Source organism: Moschus berezovskii, chromosome 5 (genome assembly GCF_049115385.1).
Source record: "Moschus berezovskii isolate FMDL1 chromosome 5, NW_MosBer_1.0, whole genome shotgun sequence".
Classification (NCBI taxonomy): Eukaryota; Metazoa; Chordata; class Mammalia; order Artiodactyla; family Moschidae; genus Moschus; species Moschus berezovskii.
This window is the reverse complement of record NC_142464.1, coordinates 93,175,206-93,191,813: the sequence shown is the minus strand read 5'-3', so window position 1 is coordinate 93,191,813 and position 16,608 is coordinate 93,175,206. Positions and strand designations below refer to the sequence as shown.

At 37.1% G+C, this 16,608-nt stretch overlaps 1 protein-coding gene across 1 annotated transcript in view; it reads left to right on the top strand.

The window, feature by feature from the left end:
• The first annotated feature begins 572 nt into the window (after nucleotides 1-572).
• Nucleotides 573-16,608, top strand: part of LOC129561909 (transmembrane protease serine 11C-like) — a 76,843-nt gene continuing 60,807 nt past the window's right edge. Inside the window, exons 1-2 of the mRNA XM_055434768.2 lie at nucleotides 573-628; nucleotides 6,241-6,356. Of these exons, the coding sequence (XP_055290743.2) occupies nucleotides 573-628; nucleotides 6,241-6,356 (172 nt within the window). The remainder of the gene's footprint in view (nucleotides 629-6,240; nucleotides 6,357-16,608) is intronic.

Sequence of the window (16,608 nt, the reverse complement as noted above, 5' to 3'; positions counted from 1 at the left end):
TTGGTCTTCCACCTAAAGGCAATAAAGAAATTGATGCAATCTAGGTGCAGGTTTCCCTAACCTCCGGAATCTACGCCTGATGATATGAAGTGGGACTATTGCAATAATAGAAATAAAGTGCACAATAAATATAATGCCCTTAAATCATCCCCAAATCATCACCCCCTCCCATCTGTTGAAAAATTGCCTTCCACAAAACCAGTCCCTGGTGCCGGAAAGGTTGGGGACCACTGAAGGGAATAAGAAGGGCAGCTGCTCTCTTCATATTCACAAATATAGAACTAGGTAAAGACTAGCCTTCTCAAACCAGGTGACCTTATTGTTTCCTCAATCACAATGACTGTGAGTTTTAAATTTTGCCTCTACTTGTGTTGAGTATTTATGATTTATGAAATAGCTCATGTTTTACTAATGTACAATTAGGAAATTCTCAGAAAGTGCTTTGAAGATGCAAAGTTGTATGAACACTAAGTATTATCATTACACCATTATCATAAAACACATAGTAGCCACAGAATCTCATAAGCTAAATAGGTGGAGAATGACTGAGCTGCACAGCACTCAGGGAGAAGATGGCGAAAGGACAACCTCCACAGAGAGAGCAGGCATGGACACCACTGCAGAACAGGTGGGCTTGGGGGCTCGGCAGCAGGGGGACTTGCCCTCACTTCTCAGAGAAATTTTCTAAAGGGGCCAAATTCATTAAAGTAGCTTAATTTGTATTTTAAAGTCTCAAAAATGAACTTTTTATGGAAATAGGAACAAAGTGTATTCCAAATCAAAGAAAAACAAGAATGATTAAGATTGATAAATTCTAATCATCAGAGTCTGTTTTGCTTCTTTTTGTGAGAAATTTTTCCATCACAGTTAAAACATTCATGAGAAGTGTATGTTTAAATTGCTGAAGCAAACTTGGGACATTTTACTTTTTAAGATAACTTAACTTTGAAAATTGAAAGATCACAAGATAGTTATATATATATATATATATATATATATATATATATATTTAATGATGTGTGTGGGTTGATACAGAGACATTAATGCTCATATTTATAATATGCTATTTTACCTATAGGAAGTGATAGGTAAAAGTTTAAGTCTTAATTTTTGATCATTGAAATATAAAGTGCTTCATTGCTGTATATTTTTACTGGTATGATTTAATATTTTAGTTAGAAACAAGAACAAGAGGAGATTTTATTTCTTTTGATTAGCAACACCATATGCTTAGATAGCAATTGGCCCAAAAGTCAAAAAAATGTGCTGACTGGTTCCATGGCACACACAGATGAACAGATAAGTTTTGATTAGCACACAAAGATAAATGTTCACACATGTATTACAGTCTTTCTGTTACTCCAAAATGCATGCCTTGACAAGTCCATTAGGCCTGATCCAGATTTATAAACAACTTTTCTGGTTTTGACATCTTCCCAACATCTAGATTCTAGGTGAACAGTTTATAAATAGAGGTTAGAATGTAACACTTTATAATTGGTCACTTTATGCATTCACATTAATATTTAATGTAACTATAAGAGAACTCCTGAAATCTTTTCCATTAAATTGTGACTGCTAATCCCTATGATTTAATTAACAAAAAGTCTAGTAAAATTGTTTGGCCTTGGCTCTAAGTAATATCTTTTATTGTCATGTTAACTTGCTCAGTTCCTTATGTTCCATAAACAATATACGAGAAATAATGTATAGACACACCCTGATTTTATCCCTTCAAGGAAACAATTTTTAAGTAAAACTCACCAGTTAAGTCACATTTTCTGAAATTGATAAATCATCTTCAATATCATTATTGTTACACCTGAGTGGCTTAAAAATTTTTGTTGAGTTGCTAAGTCATGTTCAACTCTTTGCAACCCCATGGAATACAGCATACCAGGCATCCCTGTCTTTCACTATCTCCTGGAGTGTGCTCAATCTCATGTCCATTGAACCGGTGATGCCATCCAACCATCTCATCTTCTGTCACCCCCTTCTCCTTCTGCCCTCAATCTTTCCCATCATCAGGGTCTTTTCCAGTGAGGATTCAAGATACACTTGGTAAATAAATAAAACTCAGGAAATATAGGCATGTTGTTGAAATCAAAATGTTTTTCTATTCCTCATGCCACCTCCCACCTAAGACCCAATTTCTGTTGATCTATTTTGCAACAGACAATTCATATAATAACACTTTAAGAAAGTGGAATTTAATATGTCTCACGTTGTTTTTAGAGAATACTTTAAAGAATCTGAATGGTGACAAGGTTTGATTTCTCTTTTGAATTTAAGAATACCCTCACACACACACACACACAAAACACTCAGAGGATAACTATTTTCCAAGTCAGTAAAACCCGTCTTCATCTTTGAAAACTCAGATAATGACAGAAATGAAGTTCATTTGCCTTTAAATTTTTATTAACTAGCCATAATTTTACATTTGTGAATCAAAAATAGTTGTCTTGATCACTACAGTGATCTTAGATTTTGGCTGGAAGATAAGTGAGAGTTGCAAGTTGGAGAGTCCTACAAAATTTAATTTTCTTTCTGGAGATCAGGAAAAAATCTTAATCCAAACTCTAACCTTATCACTAAATATACTGCTAATAATCAAAGACGAAATCTCTACCTACCTAGAATGCTTGTCTTCCCTAGATTCAGAAAGTCCTAAAAGAAAATATTGTCCTACAATTTCCACACTTTAATAATGAAACAGGAATGGGTGATTTGCAAATTCCCTGCCAACACCAAAAGGCCATGCATCTCTCATCCTAGGAACTTTACATTGAAGAGAAGTTTGAAGTCAAACAATCTTCCTAGTAAACAAGTTCTTGTTTACAAGAATCACTGTTTTGTCACCTTATAGACAAAGAAGGAGAAAAAAAAATAAATGAAATGTATATGTATCTATAGGTTGAATTATTATAAAATTGGCAATATTCAAATTTTTATGATCCACAAAGGCAGTGTCTTTATGTAGTTCAATATAGTTTTAAGAACACAGCTGAGATAAATAGAAAATATATTCCAAGTATTTGCCATATCAAATTTCACACTCCATTTATCATATTTTCATTGAGACTTATTCCATGGTAACCTGTATTAAGGAAAACATACAGACATATACCTTTTAGTATGGAAGAGGATGCTTTAGGATAACATACTCATCTACAGGAATTTAAGTTACCAAGGTTTTACCATGTCCTTTAGTCTTTTTTTTTTTTCCAAAAACCATGTGTCATATATTCTTCTAAACTCAGTAAGTGAATTGGTCCAACTGAAAATTGTTTCCTCTAAACTTTTACATAGTCAGGTATCCTTATGGTTTTTTATTTTATTATGGACCAAAAGAGTTCATGACTATCTTATTTCTATAGAAATATTGAGATATTAATTTTGTGTACAGGATGCAAACATAATTTTGACAAACAATATTTAAATAGTCAAAGTGAGTTTTCTTTTTTAGTAAAAGGAAATATCTAAAACACTTAAAATTTGGATATTTATCTGCAGTGGGGAATCTAGTAAATATTTCTCCAGGGAATATTACCTTTCAGGGAATGACTGTTAACTAACTAAAAAATAAATTTCTGATAGATACTTGACTCTATTTACAAATTAAAAATCAAATTAATATGAATCAAATTAGACTGAAATAAAATCAAATTAAACTAATGAAAATTTAGTATAGTCATTTTAATGCATATATTTCAATAACATATATCAGCAATGTCTTTCACACATACAAGCATACCTGGAATATTATACTTGTGGGTATATACAAAACATGAAATATATAATAGAAATTAAAATGTGTATTATATTATCAATATAAGTATGAAGTGTTTTATTTTCTTAGGTAGAACATTCTACAGCACAACTGACCCTGTACCTTCAATAAGTCAATGTCACAAAAAATTTAAAAAGGAAAGCAGGATATGAAAGGTATTCTAGATTAAAAGAGACATAAGCAAAATAATAAACAAATACAATGTGAGGGTTTTGATCTGATTTTTGCTCAACAACAAAAAATGTAAAATATATCTTGAGGAATATGAACTTGATATTATAGTATATTTAAAAATTACTACTAATTTTATTAGAAATGGTGATCATTTTTAAATGCCCTTATTTTTAGGTAGAAAAAATTTAAAATTACTTTTCCATTGTTAATGTCATGATGCAATTATTTTCTATAATTATCGCTTTCTGTAACTATTAATACTTCAGAAAAATAGATGAAAACTTACAAAATGTTTTTGAATCTATGCAATTGATAAATTGATGTTTATTAAACTATTTTCTATACTTTTATGTATATATTTAAATTTTCCATAACAAAATAAAACTTTCCTTGATCCTGTTTTCTTCACCATGTATATATTCCCATTTCTTTACTCCCTTTTTCAGCAAAATCTCTGAAAGTGTGGTCAGTGCCTACTGTCTCTAGTTCCTCTAATTCCATTCTCTTTCAAACCATCTCTAGCTACTATCATACCCTTCTATTCCTAAAATTTCTTGCATCAAGGTCACCAATAACCTCATAATGGTAAACCAATGATGAATTTTCAGCACTCATCAATTTTATGAGCCATTGGCAATCATCTGACACAGTTGATCCCCTACGCAATCCTTGATACACTTCTATTGGCTCCCAAGACGTCCATTTTCTTGGTTTTCCTCTTACCTTCATTGGTTGCTTCCTCTCAGTCTCCTATGCTTGGTCTTCCTTTTCTCCCTGATCTCTTAAAATGGGAGTGCCCCAGTGATCATCTCTTGATCTTTTTCTCTAGTTATACTAGCTCCTTTGGTAATGCCATCTAATGCCACCCCAGAGCCTAATCTCTATGCTGCTGCTGCTGCTAAGTCACTTCAGTCGTGTCCGACTCTGTGTGACCCCACAGACGGCAGCCCACCAGGCTCTCCCGTCCCTGGGATTCTCCAGGCAAGAACACTGGAGTGGGTTGCCATTTCCTTCTCCAATGTGTGAAAGTGAAAAGTGAAAGTGAAGTCACTCAGTCGTGTCCGACCCTTAGCGACCCCATGGACTGCAGCCCACCAGGCTCCTCCATCCATGGGATTCTCCAGGCAAGAGTACTGGAGTGGCTTGCCATTGCCTTCTCCGAATCTCTATGCTGAGGAGTGCCAAATGTATTCACCAGCCCAGACCTCTATTCAAATCTCCAGACTTGCATATCCCACCCGCATCTTCGCTTGGATGACTAGTGAACATCTAAAACATAAAACTGAAATAATAATAATCATCTCCTCAAAAACCTGCTATAGCAATAGACTCCACATCTCAGATGTAAACAACTCCCTCCCTCAAGCCCTCAAACGAAAGAACTGGAAACAATCTTTCACATCTCTTTTCCATCCACCAGTTCATCAGGAACTTCTATCAACTATGTATTCATAATATATTCAACTTCAAACTTTTTTCACTTTCTCCACCTCCAGAGCTCTGGTCCAAGTCAACATCATATTGTGCCCCAATTATTATCATTTCTTATCTTGTCACTCTGCTTCCACCCTTGCCATGTATAATTTACTTTCCACAAAGCAGTCAGAGGGATCTCGTTAAGAAATTAGGCCAAATCATCATAGTGTTCCATTCAAAGACTTCCAAAGTTCACATTTAACTCAGAGGGGGAAAAAAATTATTACAGTGACCCATGGACAGGGAGGCCTGGCGTGCTGTGGTTCATGGGGTCACAAAGAGTCAGACACAACTGAGCGACTGAACTGAACTGAACAGTCCCTATATGACCTGGACCCTGGTACCACTAAGAATTACTCTTACCACTTTCCCCCTCATTCACATTTCTGATGTAGCTCTATTTTTCCTACAGTACTTATTATCTTTTTACCAGTTATGTATCTTATTTATTAAATATACTCTATTTGTTGTCTAAATCCCCTTAGTAAAATGTAATCTTCATAAGGAAAGAGATTTTTATGTCTATGACTATGCCTAGTAAGCTATCTATAAATATTTGCTGAATGAAGTAAGTTTGATTTTAGTATTACATTATCCATATGTGCTGAAAAATACGCAGGTCAATATTAATTCACTAGTTCTACATATTGTTCACCAAGCTCAGCAGTCCACTGAGTACATAATTAATGTAAAACAGTACACTTTTATATTTTACATCAAAGTCCATGTTTGTTTCTGAGAGTATCCTATATTTTGCTCATATTAACACTTGCTTCCGTATCCTTACTGCTCAAAAGAATGGATTCAAACACAAAAATGAAAATCACAAGGTGTGGAAAAATTACCCTGGGTATCTTAACGATGGTGATCGCCATACTAGTCATCGGACTCATTGTTTGTTTTGTCACATATGGTGAGTACTCAATATGCCTGACTTTCTGATCATAGAATTATTGGTTCCATTATTGGGAAAATTAGGAATTTTGAGAATGAGGGAAAGAAAGCAGTCCAATAAGATTATTAAGAGAATTTCTTTTTTTTTTTTAGATGGGAATTTACAGATTTAAATTTATTTATTTATTTTTTTTTTAGTTTTTTTCTTTTTTAATTTATTTATTTTAATTGGAGGGTAATTACTTTACATTATTATATTGGTTTTGCCATACATTGACATGAATCTGCCCCAGGTGTACATGTGTTCCCCATCTTGAAACCCCCTCCCACCTCCCTCCCCATCCCTTCCCTCTGGGTCATCCCAGTGCACCAGCCCTGAGCATCCTGTATCATGCATCAAACCTGGACTGGTGATTCGTTTCACATATGATAATATACATGTTTCAATGCCATTCTCCCAAATCATCCCACCCTTGCCCTCTCCCACAGAGTCCAAAAGACTGTTCTATATATCTGTGTCTCTTTTGCCGTCTCATATACAGGGTTATCGTTACCATCTTTCTAAATTCCATATATATGCATTAGTATACTGTATTGGTGTTTTTCTTTCTGGCTTACTTCACTCTGTATAATAGACTCCAGTTTCATCCACCTCATTAGGACTGATTCAAATGTATTCTTTTTAATGGCTGAGTAATACTCCATTGTGTATATGTACCAAAGCTTTCTTATCCATTCGTCTGCAGATGGACATCTAGGTTGCTTCCATGTCCTGGCTATTATAAACAGTGCTGCAATGAACATTGGAGTACATGTGTCTCTTTCAATTCTGGTTTCCTCGGTGTGTATGCCCAGGAATGCGATTGCTGGATCATATGGCAGTTCTATTTCCAGTTTTTTGAGGAATCTCCACACTGTTCTCCATAGTGGCTGTACTAGTTTGCATTCCCACCAACAGTGTAAGAGGGTTCCCTTTTCTCCACACCCTCTCCAGCATTTATTGCTTGTAGACTTTTGGATAGCAGCCATTCTGACTGGCGTGAAATGATACCTCATTGTGGTTTTGATTTGCATTTCTCTGATTATGAGGGATGTTGAGCATCTTTTCATGTGTTTGTTAGCCATCTGTATGTCTTCTTTGGAGAAATGTCTGTTTAGTTCTTTGGCCCATTTTTTGATTGGGTCGTTTATTTTTCTGGAATTGAGCTGCAGGAGCTGCTTGTATATTTTGGAGATTAATCCTTTGTCAGTTTCTTCATTTGCTATTATTTTCTCCCATTCTGAAGGCTGTCTTTTCACCTTGCTTATAGTTTCTTTTGCTGTGCTGAAGCTTTTAATTTTAATTAGGTCCCATTTGTTTCTTTTTGCTTTTATTTCCAATATTCTGGTAGGTGGGTCATGGAGGATCCTGCTGTGATTTATGTCGGAGAGTGTTTTGCCTATGTTCTCCTCTAGGAGTTTTATAGTTTCTGGTCTTACATTTAGATCTTTAATCCATTTTGAGTTTATTTTTGTGTATGGTGTTAGGGAGTGTTCTAGTTTCATTCTTTTACAAGTTTCTGACCAGTTTTCCCAGCACCACTTGCTAAAGAGATTATCTTTCCTCCATTGAATATTCTTGCCTCCTTTGTCAAAGACAAGGTATCCATAGGTGCATGGATTTATCTCTGGGCTTTCTATTTTGTTCCATTGATCTATATTTCTATCTTTATGCCACTACCATACTGTCTTGATGACTGTGGCTTTGTAGTGGAGCCTGAAGTCCGGCAGGTTGATTCCCCCAGTTCCATTCTTCTTTCTCAAGATTGCTTTGGCTATTCAAGGTTTTGTGTATTTCCATACAAATTGTGAAATTATTTGTTCTAGCTCTGTGAAAAATACTGTTGGTAGCTTGATAGGGGTTGCATTGAACCTATAAATTACTTTAGGTAATATATTGATTTTCACAATATTTATTCTTCCAATCCATGAACATGGTATATTTCTCCATCTATTAGTGTCCTCTAGACAGAGAGAATTTTTTCTTGTGGTTAATAACATTTAATGAGATTGTTCTTTAGCAACCTTTGGCGTAGGGAATTCTGCATCCAAAGGTTTGATTGGTGGTTTCCAGGTAAAGATTTAGGTTCTCAATTCAATGTATTATTGAATCAAGTAGTCATAGCCCCTACTGAACATAGAACTTTCTGAAGAGAAAGTTGGTGAGTTAACAAATAAACATAAGTCTATAACGTGGGATTTTAAGCTTTCTTATCCCAAGGTTTGTAACTTTTTCTCTATACCAAGTTTTCTTCTCATAAAATTCTTACTAAAAAGTAGAATTTTCCCTCTTATTAAGGAGTAAAATTTAAAAGGTCAGTACAATATTTTTCTATATTTTTCACATATAGAAAAAAATGTGGAGTCATCCTGGGGGCTTTCCTGGTGGCTCAGATGGTAAAGAATCTGCGTACAAAACAGGAGACCCAAGTTTAATCCCTGGGTTAGGAAGATCCCCTGGCGGAGGGCACGGCAAGCCACTCCAGTATTCTTGCCTGGAGAATCCCATGGACAGAGGAGCCTGAAGGGCTACAGTCCATGGGGTCACAAAGAGTAGGACATAGTTCAGTTACTAATGCTTTACTTCTAGGTTGTTTTTCTTAAAAATAGCTTTTTGTGCTAAGTTTTCTGTTCTATTCTGTTACTGTCTTTAACCCACTCTTTCCTAACCTTTTTGTGAATGAGGACTTTTTTTAGGGAAAATTTTTTTCCTACATTCCCTCAAGAGAATAAATACTTATTGAATTTAAAAAGGCATAAACAATATAAATTTAGTAATGTTTTTAGTTAACCTGCTTAATTACATCTATATATGTTTGAAAATGACTAATATATATATATGTGTGTGTAAGAATTGCTTTTTATTAGGTATAGAAAAAATGCCTGGTGTATATACATATATATATTTTTTTCCCCCAGAACCATCTCTGCTGCCAACTTACTCCTACCCCTGTATAATTCATGGCTTACAGGATGGGAACAATTGCTGTAAAGCATAGTAGTATTTTCTTTAAAAAATACATTTAGAAAGAGGCTTTCTGGCTAAATAAACATTCATTTCAGTTTATAAGAGGACAAGAACTTGCATAAAGAGAAACTGAGTTGTGTGTAATGGAATAAAGAGGCCATCTCCCCAGTAACTATGTGTTTTACTACCATCTGTTTCATCTTCCAGAGACAGACACAACTGTGTGAACGCTATCATTAGGTAGGTTATAATGCCAGCTGCTACCACAGCCAAAACAAGAGTACAGTCATAGTATATGCCCGTAAACCTTTGAGTAAGAGATGCTCACTCAAGACAGACGTTGCCTTTCATCAAGTGTGTAAAAGTGCCAGAAACTGGAGATAGAAAAGGATATTTGAATAGGTTATCTTTAGAGATAGGTGTGCTGTAATTTCCCATACAACTACAACCACGCTGATATGTGAAGAATAGTTGATGTATTTCCCTTTACATCAAGCTGAGAGAAGGACTTTGAAAGAGACCAATGCAACCCTAAGAAGACTTGCAGATCCAAGAAGGGAGTGGACTGGACTCTGACTCACGTGTGGACATTCTAAAAGGCAAGAGACGTGGTGTTCATTTAGCAGAGTGAAGAGAAGACAGTACCCTTGAGCCATTTGACCAACAAGTCTTTGAGACAAATAATGTGTGAAATGTTTCCTGTGAAACAGATACAGACCACCCCAGAAAAAAGCCCCATCACCTTAGGTCCTTTTCAAGTGGCCACCTGGAGGGGTAATCAGATCTTCAGTTAAAGAATGGGAAATATCTCCAGCTACTTAAATGCTAAGGAATGAGTAAAGTCAAGCTGGAATTATTACATTTGTTCGTGTAACGGAACTGTAGTTGAAACACCACCAGTAATGAGCAGAAAAATGAATGTCAAAATTCAGGGGGAAAAAAAAAACTAGAAAGAAGTTAATTTTAAATTCAAACTAAGTTCCTAGAGCACAAGAGCTAGATGCCAAATTCTCAACCATTCAAGTAGGCACCTACAGGGGTCCAAATCCTGTAAATTAAGTGGAAAAGGAGGAATAGCTAGACAGTGGTTAAAGAGGCTGGGAAGGAAACTATCTCAACTTTAAATTAAGTTCAAATTTTGATTGTTAAATGGACGTAGATATTTTACTTTCTGAATCAAGATCCTGTTTTGTGTTTATAGTAACTGTAAGACTTTTTAATACTAAAGAATTAAATCAAATTTTTATGGTTACATCCTATAAAATATACTTGTTTGAAATACCAGTCTATATACATGTGTATATAGTACAAATATATGCATCATATTGCATGTAATGTATATACAAAAGTGAAAGTGTTAGTTGCTCAGTCGTGCCTGACTCTTTGTGACCCCACGGAATGTAGCCCACCAGGCTACTATGTCCATGGAATTCTCCAGGCAAGAATACTGCCATGGTTAGCCATTTCCTGCTCCAGGGGATTTTCCTGATCCAGGGATTGAACCCAGGTCTCCTGCACTGCAGGCAGATTCTTTACCATCGGAGCCATCAGTTCAGTTCAGTTCAGTTCAGTTCAGTTGCTCAGTCGTGTCCGTCTCTCCGCGACCCCATGAATCACAGCATGCCAGGCCTCCCTGTCCATCACCAACTCCCGGAGTTCACTCAAACTCATGTCCACAGAGTCGGTGATGCCATCCAGCCATCTCATTCTCGGTCGTCCCCTTCTCCTCCCGCCCCCAACCTTTCCCAGCATCAGAGTCTTTTCCAGTGAGTCAACTCGTCACATGAGGTGGCCAAAGTATTGCAGTTTCAGCTTTAGCATCAGTCCTTCCAATGAACACCCAGGATCGCTCTCCCTTAGAATGGACTGGTTGGATCTCCTTGCGGTACAAGGGACTCTCAAGAGTCTTCTCCAACACCACAGTTCAAAAGCATCAATTCTTCGGCGATCGGCTTTCTTCACAGTCCAACTCTCACATCCATACATGTCCACTGGAAAAACCATAGCCTTGACTAGACGGACCTTTGTTGGCAAAGTAATGTCTCTGCTTTTTAATATATTATCAAGGTTGATCATAACTTTCCTTCCAAGGAGTAAGTGTCTTTTAATTTCATGGCTGCAGTCAGCATCTGCAGTGATTTTGTAGCCCAAAAAAACAAAGTCTGACACTGTTTCCAGCAGGGTAGCCCAATATCTATAATACACATATTTTATATATTATATGCATATGAATTGCATATTGTATACATAATCACCACTTGCAGTTTATTCTAAAATAATTAAATTCAGGTAATTTCAGTGGGCCCAGAATAAACTACTCATGGAAGAAATGAGTGTGAATTCTAATATATTTAAGATACACTCTTGGAGTTAGTCATAGTAATACCTGTTTCCCAGAAATTATAAAAGTTAATGGCTTATAAAAAATTCCACAGAGGAGAAAATCCAAAATTAAATACCTTTGTATGAAAATAATAAGTAATTTTTGTTAATAATGTAAGTTTTCTCAAGTCACAGTACACCTGTAAAATCAGGAATAGAATATCCTGATACTGTGTAAAGTACTTTGATAGAGTTTCCAAAGTCCTAGATTTTATTTCTTTGTTTTAAAGATCATTGAAATTTGAATTTCAGGTAATTTTCACATGACATAAAATATTATTTTTACTTTTTTCAACTTTTAAAAAATGTAAAAAATTTCAATGTCCATGAGTAAAGCTTTATTGGAAATCAGCTATGTCCATTTATTTACATATTGGCTACAGTAGCACTACATTCGGAGAAGGCAATGGCAAGCCACTCCAGTACTATTGCCTAGAAAATCCCATGGATGGAGGAGCCTGGTCGGCTGCAGTCCGTGGGGTCGCTAAGGGTCGGACACGACTGAGCGACTTCACTTTCACACATTGGAGAAGGAAATGGCAACCCACTCCAGTGTTCTTGCCTGGAGAATCCCAGGGATGGGGAAGCCTAGTGGGCTTCCGTCTATGGGGTCACACAGAGTCGGACACGACTGAAGTGACTTAGCAGCAGCAGCAGCAGCAGCGGCACTACATTAGACTTGAGTTGTGATAGACTGTTATCACCCACAGAGAGGAAAAGGACTAATGTGATATTCTACAATCTTTCCAACCCAAAGATCGAACTCAAGTCTCCTGCATTGCAGGCAGATTTTTTTACTATCTGAGACACCAAGGAAGCCCATGTATCTGAAACTGGATACAAACTCAACCCAACAAGCCATTCACTGGGTGACTGGTGGTGGTGATTTAGTCACTAAGTTGTGTCCAACTCTTGCAACCCCATGGACAGTAGCCAACCAGGGTCTTCTGTCCCTAGGAATTCCCAGGCAAGAATATTGGAGTGGGTTGCCATTTCCTTCTCTAGGGCATCTTCCCAACCCAGGTCTCCAGTGTTGCAGGCAATCTCCTGCATTGCAGGCAAATTCTTTACCAACTGAGCCATCAGAGAAGCCCCACTGGGTGACCACTATGTACTCAATGCAAATAGTAGGGTAGGTGGAGGAGAGTTTCTAGAATATCACATTAGTCCCTTTCCTGAAGTGCTCAGCTTCTAGTACAGGGTCAACACACTTTTCTTGTAAAGGGTGAGACAGTATACAATTTCCTCTCTGTAGGTGATAATAGTCTATCACAACTCGAGTCTAATGTTGTAGTGCTACTGTAGCCAATATGTAAATAAGTGGACATAGCTAATTTCCAATAAAGCTTCACTCATGGACATTGAAATTTGAATTTCAGGTAATTTTCACATGACATAAAATATTATTTTTACTTTTTCCAACTTTTAAAAAATATAAAAACCTTCTTAGCTCATTTGCTGTTGTTCAGTTGCTCAACCGTTTCCAACTCTTTGTGACCCCATGGACTGCAGCACACTAGGCTTCCCTGTCCTTCACCATCCCCCAGAGTTTACTCAAACTCATGTCCATTGAGTCGGTGATGCTATCCAACCATCTCATCCTCTGTCGTCCCCTTCTGCACTTGCCTTCAATCCTTCCCAGCACCAATATCTTTTCTAATAAGTCAGCTCTTAGCATCAGGTGGCCAAAGTCTTAGAGCTTCAGCTTCAGTATCAGTCCTTCCAATGAATATTCAGGGTTGATTTCCTTTCTGGTTGACTGGTTTGATCTTCTTGCTGTCCAAGGGACTCTCAAGAGTCTTCTCCAGCACCATAGTTCGAAAGCATCAGTTCTTCAGCACTCAGCGATTTTTACTGTCCAGCTCTCACATCTGTATATGACTACTGTAAAAACCATATCTTTGTCCATAGGGACATTTGTCGGCAAAGTAATGTCTCTGTTTTTTAATGCACTGTCTAGATGTGCCATTGCTTCTCTTCCAAGGAGCGAGTGCCTTTTAATTTCATGGCTGCAGTCACCATCCACAGTGATTTTGGAGCCCAAGAAAATAGTCTATGAGTCTTAGCTCAAAGGCCATACAAAACTGGGCAGCAGGCTAAATTTCATAGTTTGCTCATCCCTGATCTAGAGTAATAAATTTTAGCCCTGACTGCACCTTAGCATCACCTGGAAAACTTTTTAAAAGAATACTAACACAAAAGCCCCACTCAAAAATGCTGTCTGGAATGGAAGTTTTAACTTTAAAAGCTTCCCAGATGGTTCTAATGTTCGACCAAAGTCAGAACTACTGATCTGGAAGGAGACAGATATAAGATTCAGAGATACAAATAAGATACAAATAAGTTTGGAGGTCAGTGACTCAGGTTCAGTTTGTCACTTCAAGATTTCAGGGACCCAGTCTCCTTCAATCTTGCTATGCTACCATAAGCTACATTGTCCAGATCTTAATGTTCAAGGTGATGGTGTCAGTTCTGACCATTAAATTCTCATTCCAGCCCGACAGAAGGCAGAGTAGAAAGGAGATGAGTATGCTTTCTATCAACAAAAACACATTTCAGGAGCTGCACATACCATTTTCCCTTTCATTCCATTTGTCAGAACCTAAGTGCACTCCATCACTCCCAGATGGAATAAACAGGGGCAGAAAAATATAATTTTTATTTCTAGATAGAATCTCCTCAGCTAAAAATCACAAAATTTATTTCTATAGGAAAAGAAAAGGTAGAATATCAGAAGAAGCACATAATGTCTTTCTCAGGAAGTTAAAATTCTATCTAGGTTAGGCTGTGAGTAATTGATGAGGAAATGAGCAGACAAGACTTCCAGGAAAGTTTCGGAACATGTCTGGATGGTTTTCTCACTACTAGTAATTCAGGAAATTTCAAATATTCCTGTGCCACCTGTAAATGGAAACTGTTAATCCCAAAATAGCAATCTCACTTTCAAGGAACGGAAAAAGAAAGGGAAAACAGAGTCAAGGCAAAAATTATTCCTTCTTGAATTGAAATTTATTTTCTTTGTTTTTGTTTTTGCTTCTTAGCAAAGAACAAAATGATATTAATAAATATATGAGGTACTTTTCCTAGACTTTCTCTTCAGGGCTAAGTTTAATGTTAACTAGTAGGCTTTGGAAAAAAGCATTTCTTTGACTCTCCAGATCCTAGTCTAGAGAACTACTTTTAACAAGTCCTAAACATTGAGAGTCCTTTGTACTGCAAGGAGATCCAACCAGTCCATTCTAAAGGAGATCAATCCTGGGTGTTCATTGGAAGGACTGATGCTAAAGCTGAAACTGCAATACTTTGGCCACCTCATGCGACGAGTTGACTCACTGGAAAAGACTCTGATGCTGGGAAAGGTTGGGGGTGGGAGGAGAAGGGGACGACAGAGAATGAGATGGCTGGATGGCATCACCGACTCTGTGGACATGAGTTTGAGTGAACTCCGGGAGTTGGTGATGGACAGGGAGGCCTGGTGTGCTGTGATTCATGGGGTCGTGGAGAGTCGGACACAACTGAGCGACTGAACTGAACTGAACCATTGAGAACAGAAACCAAGGACCAAGCTGGTAGTATTTCAGGTGATTCATTTTTTAAGATAATAGCAGCCAAAAATGGGAGCAATTGGTGGCCACTAGAATCCAGTTTTGATTCACCATGTGTGAGAAAGAGCTAGGGATGGAAAATTCAAGGACAAGTACACAAATGCTGTTATCAGTTAAATTATAAGCCCACAATATATGTATGGTCCTGACCACAGAAATAATTCTATTTATCATAGCACAAGTAGAAAATTCAACATAAATCTATTTCCTTGAACAACAGTTTTTTTTATTACCTCTCAGTAGTTTTGGAAAGATACAAAGAGTAGGGGAGAAATCTGGCATGTGGACCAAGTGAATAACATCAGCTCTAATGGGACAAACTGATATCAGGTGCCTAATATTTGCTGAAGGACATATAACTGTTGTGATATTTATTGGCAGAAAAATAAGCAAATCATAATCTAAATCTAATCATAAAAACATCAGTTTTATTCAAATGTCAAGCTGCATAGAACTCCCATATTCTTTCTTTAGAATTCTAGAGAGGCTGTGTCTCATAATTACTCTTCTTTTTTAGAAAAGTCTATGTTATTCTGAACCATTAATGCCATCCTCTCTAGATGTGCATTTTCTTAATCTTGGTCTACATAAAACAGATGGAGCATCCGTACAGAACTAAACACTACATTTCCCTTCACTGATAATCCCAGGCCCCTACTTCATCCCACATAGGAATCTTAGCTATCACTAACTTCCCAAGTGATCCAACACAAAGGGAAAATTTTCTGTAGTTGCAAGTCGTTAATTTGTGATGGGAATTGCTAAAGGCCCATCAGAAATCTGAAAAGAGAAAGAAAAGAAGAATTTGGGATATAGGAGAGAAGTAGTATAAAGACTTAACCTTGACTATCACAGGAAAGAAGAAAATAAGTTGAAAAAAACTTGTTAGGCAGAAACACCAGAGGTACAAAAGTAAAATTTTTCAGTTGCAAAACCATGGCATTTCAAGAAGTAAGGAGGACATGTCCCCTAACAGGACATTTACCTGAGAACCTGCTATGTCTTCCTCTTCCACTTCCTCCTCTAGGTTTCTTCCTCAAATGAAATAATGTGGAGAAATCACAGCAGCATCTTCAGAATATGCCTTTAAAGGCTTCAGCACAGACCCTTACCTGCTACCACCATGGACACAGGCAGAAGGGCCTGGAAATTCAGGAACATCTACCCTTCCCTGTCTCAGGAGAAATTCAGGAAAGATGACTCCTACATGAGAGCTACTCCTTCTCTGTCTTTGAGGACCCTCCCTTCCCACAGATGTCCCAAATTTTGCTACACAA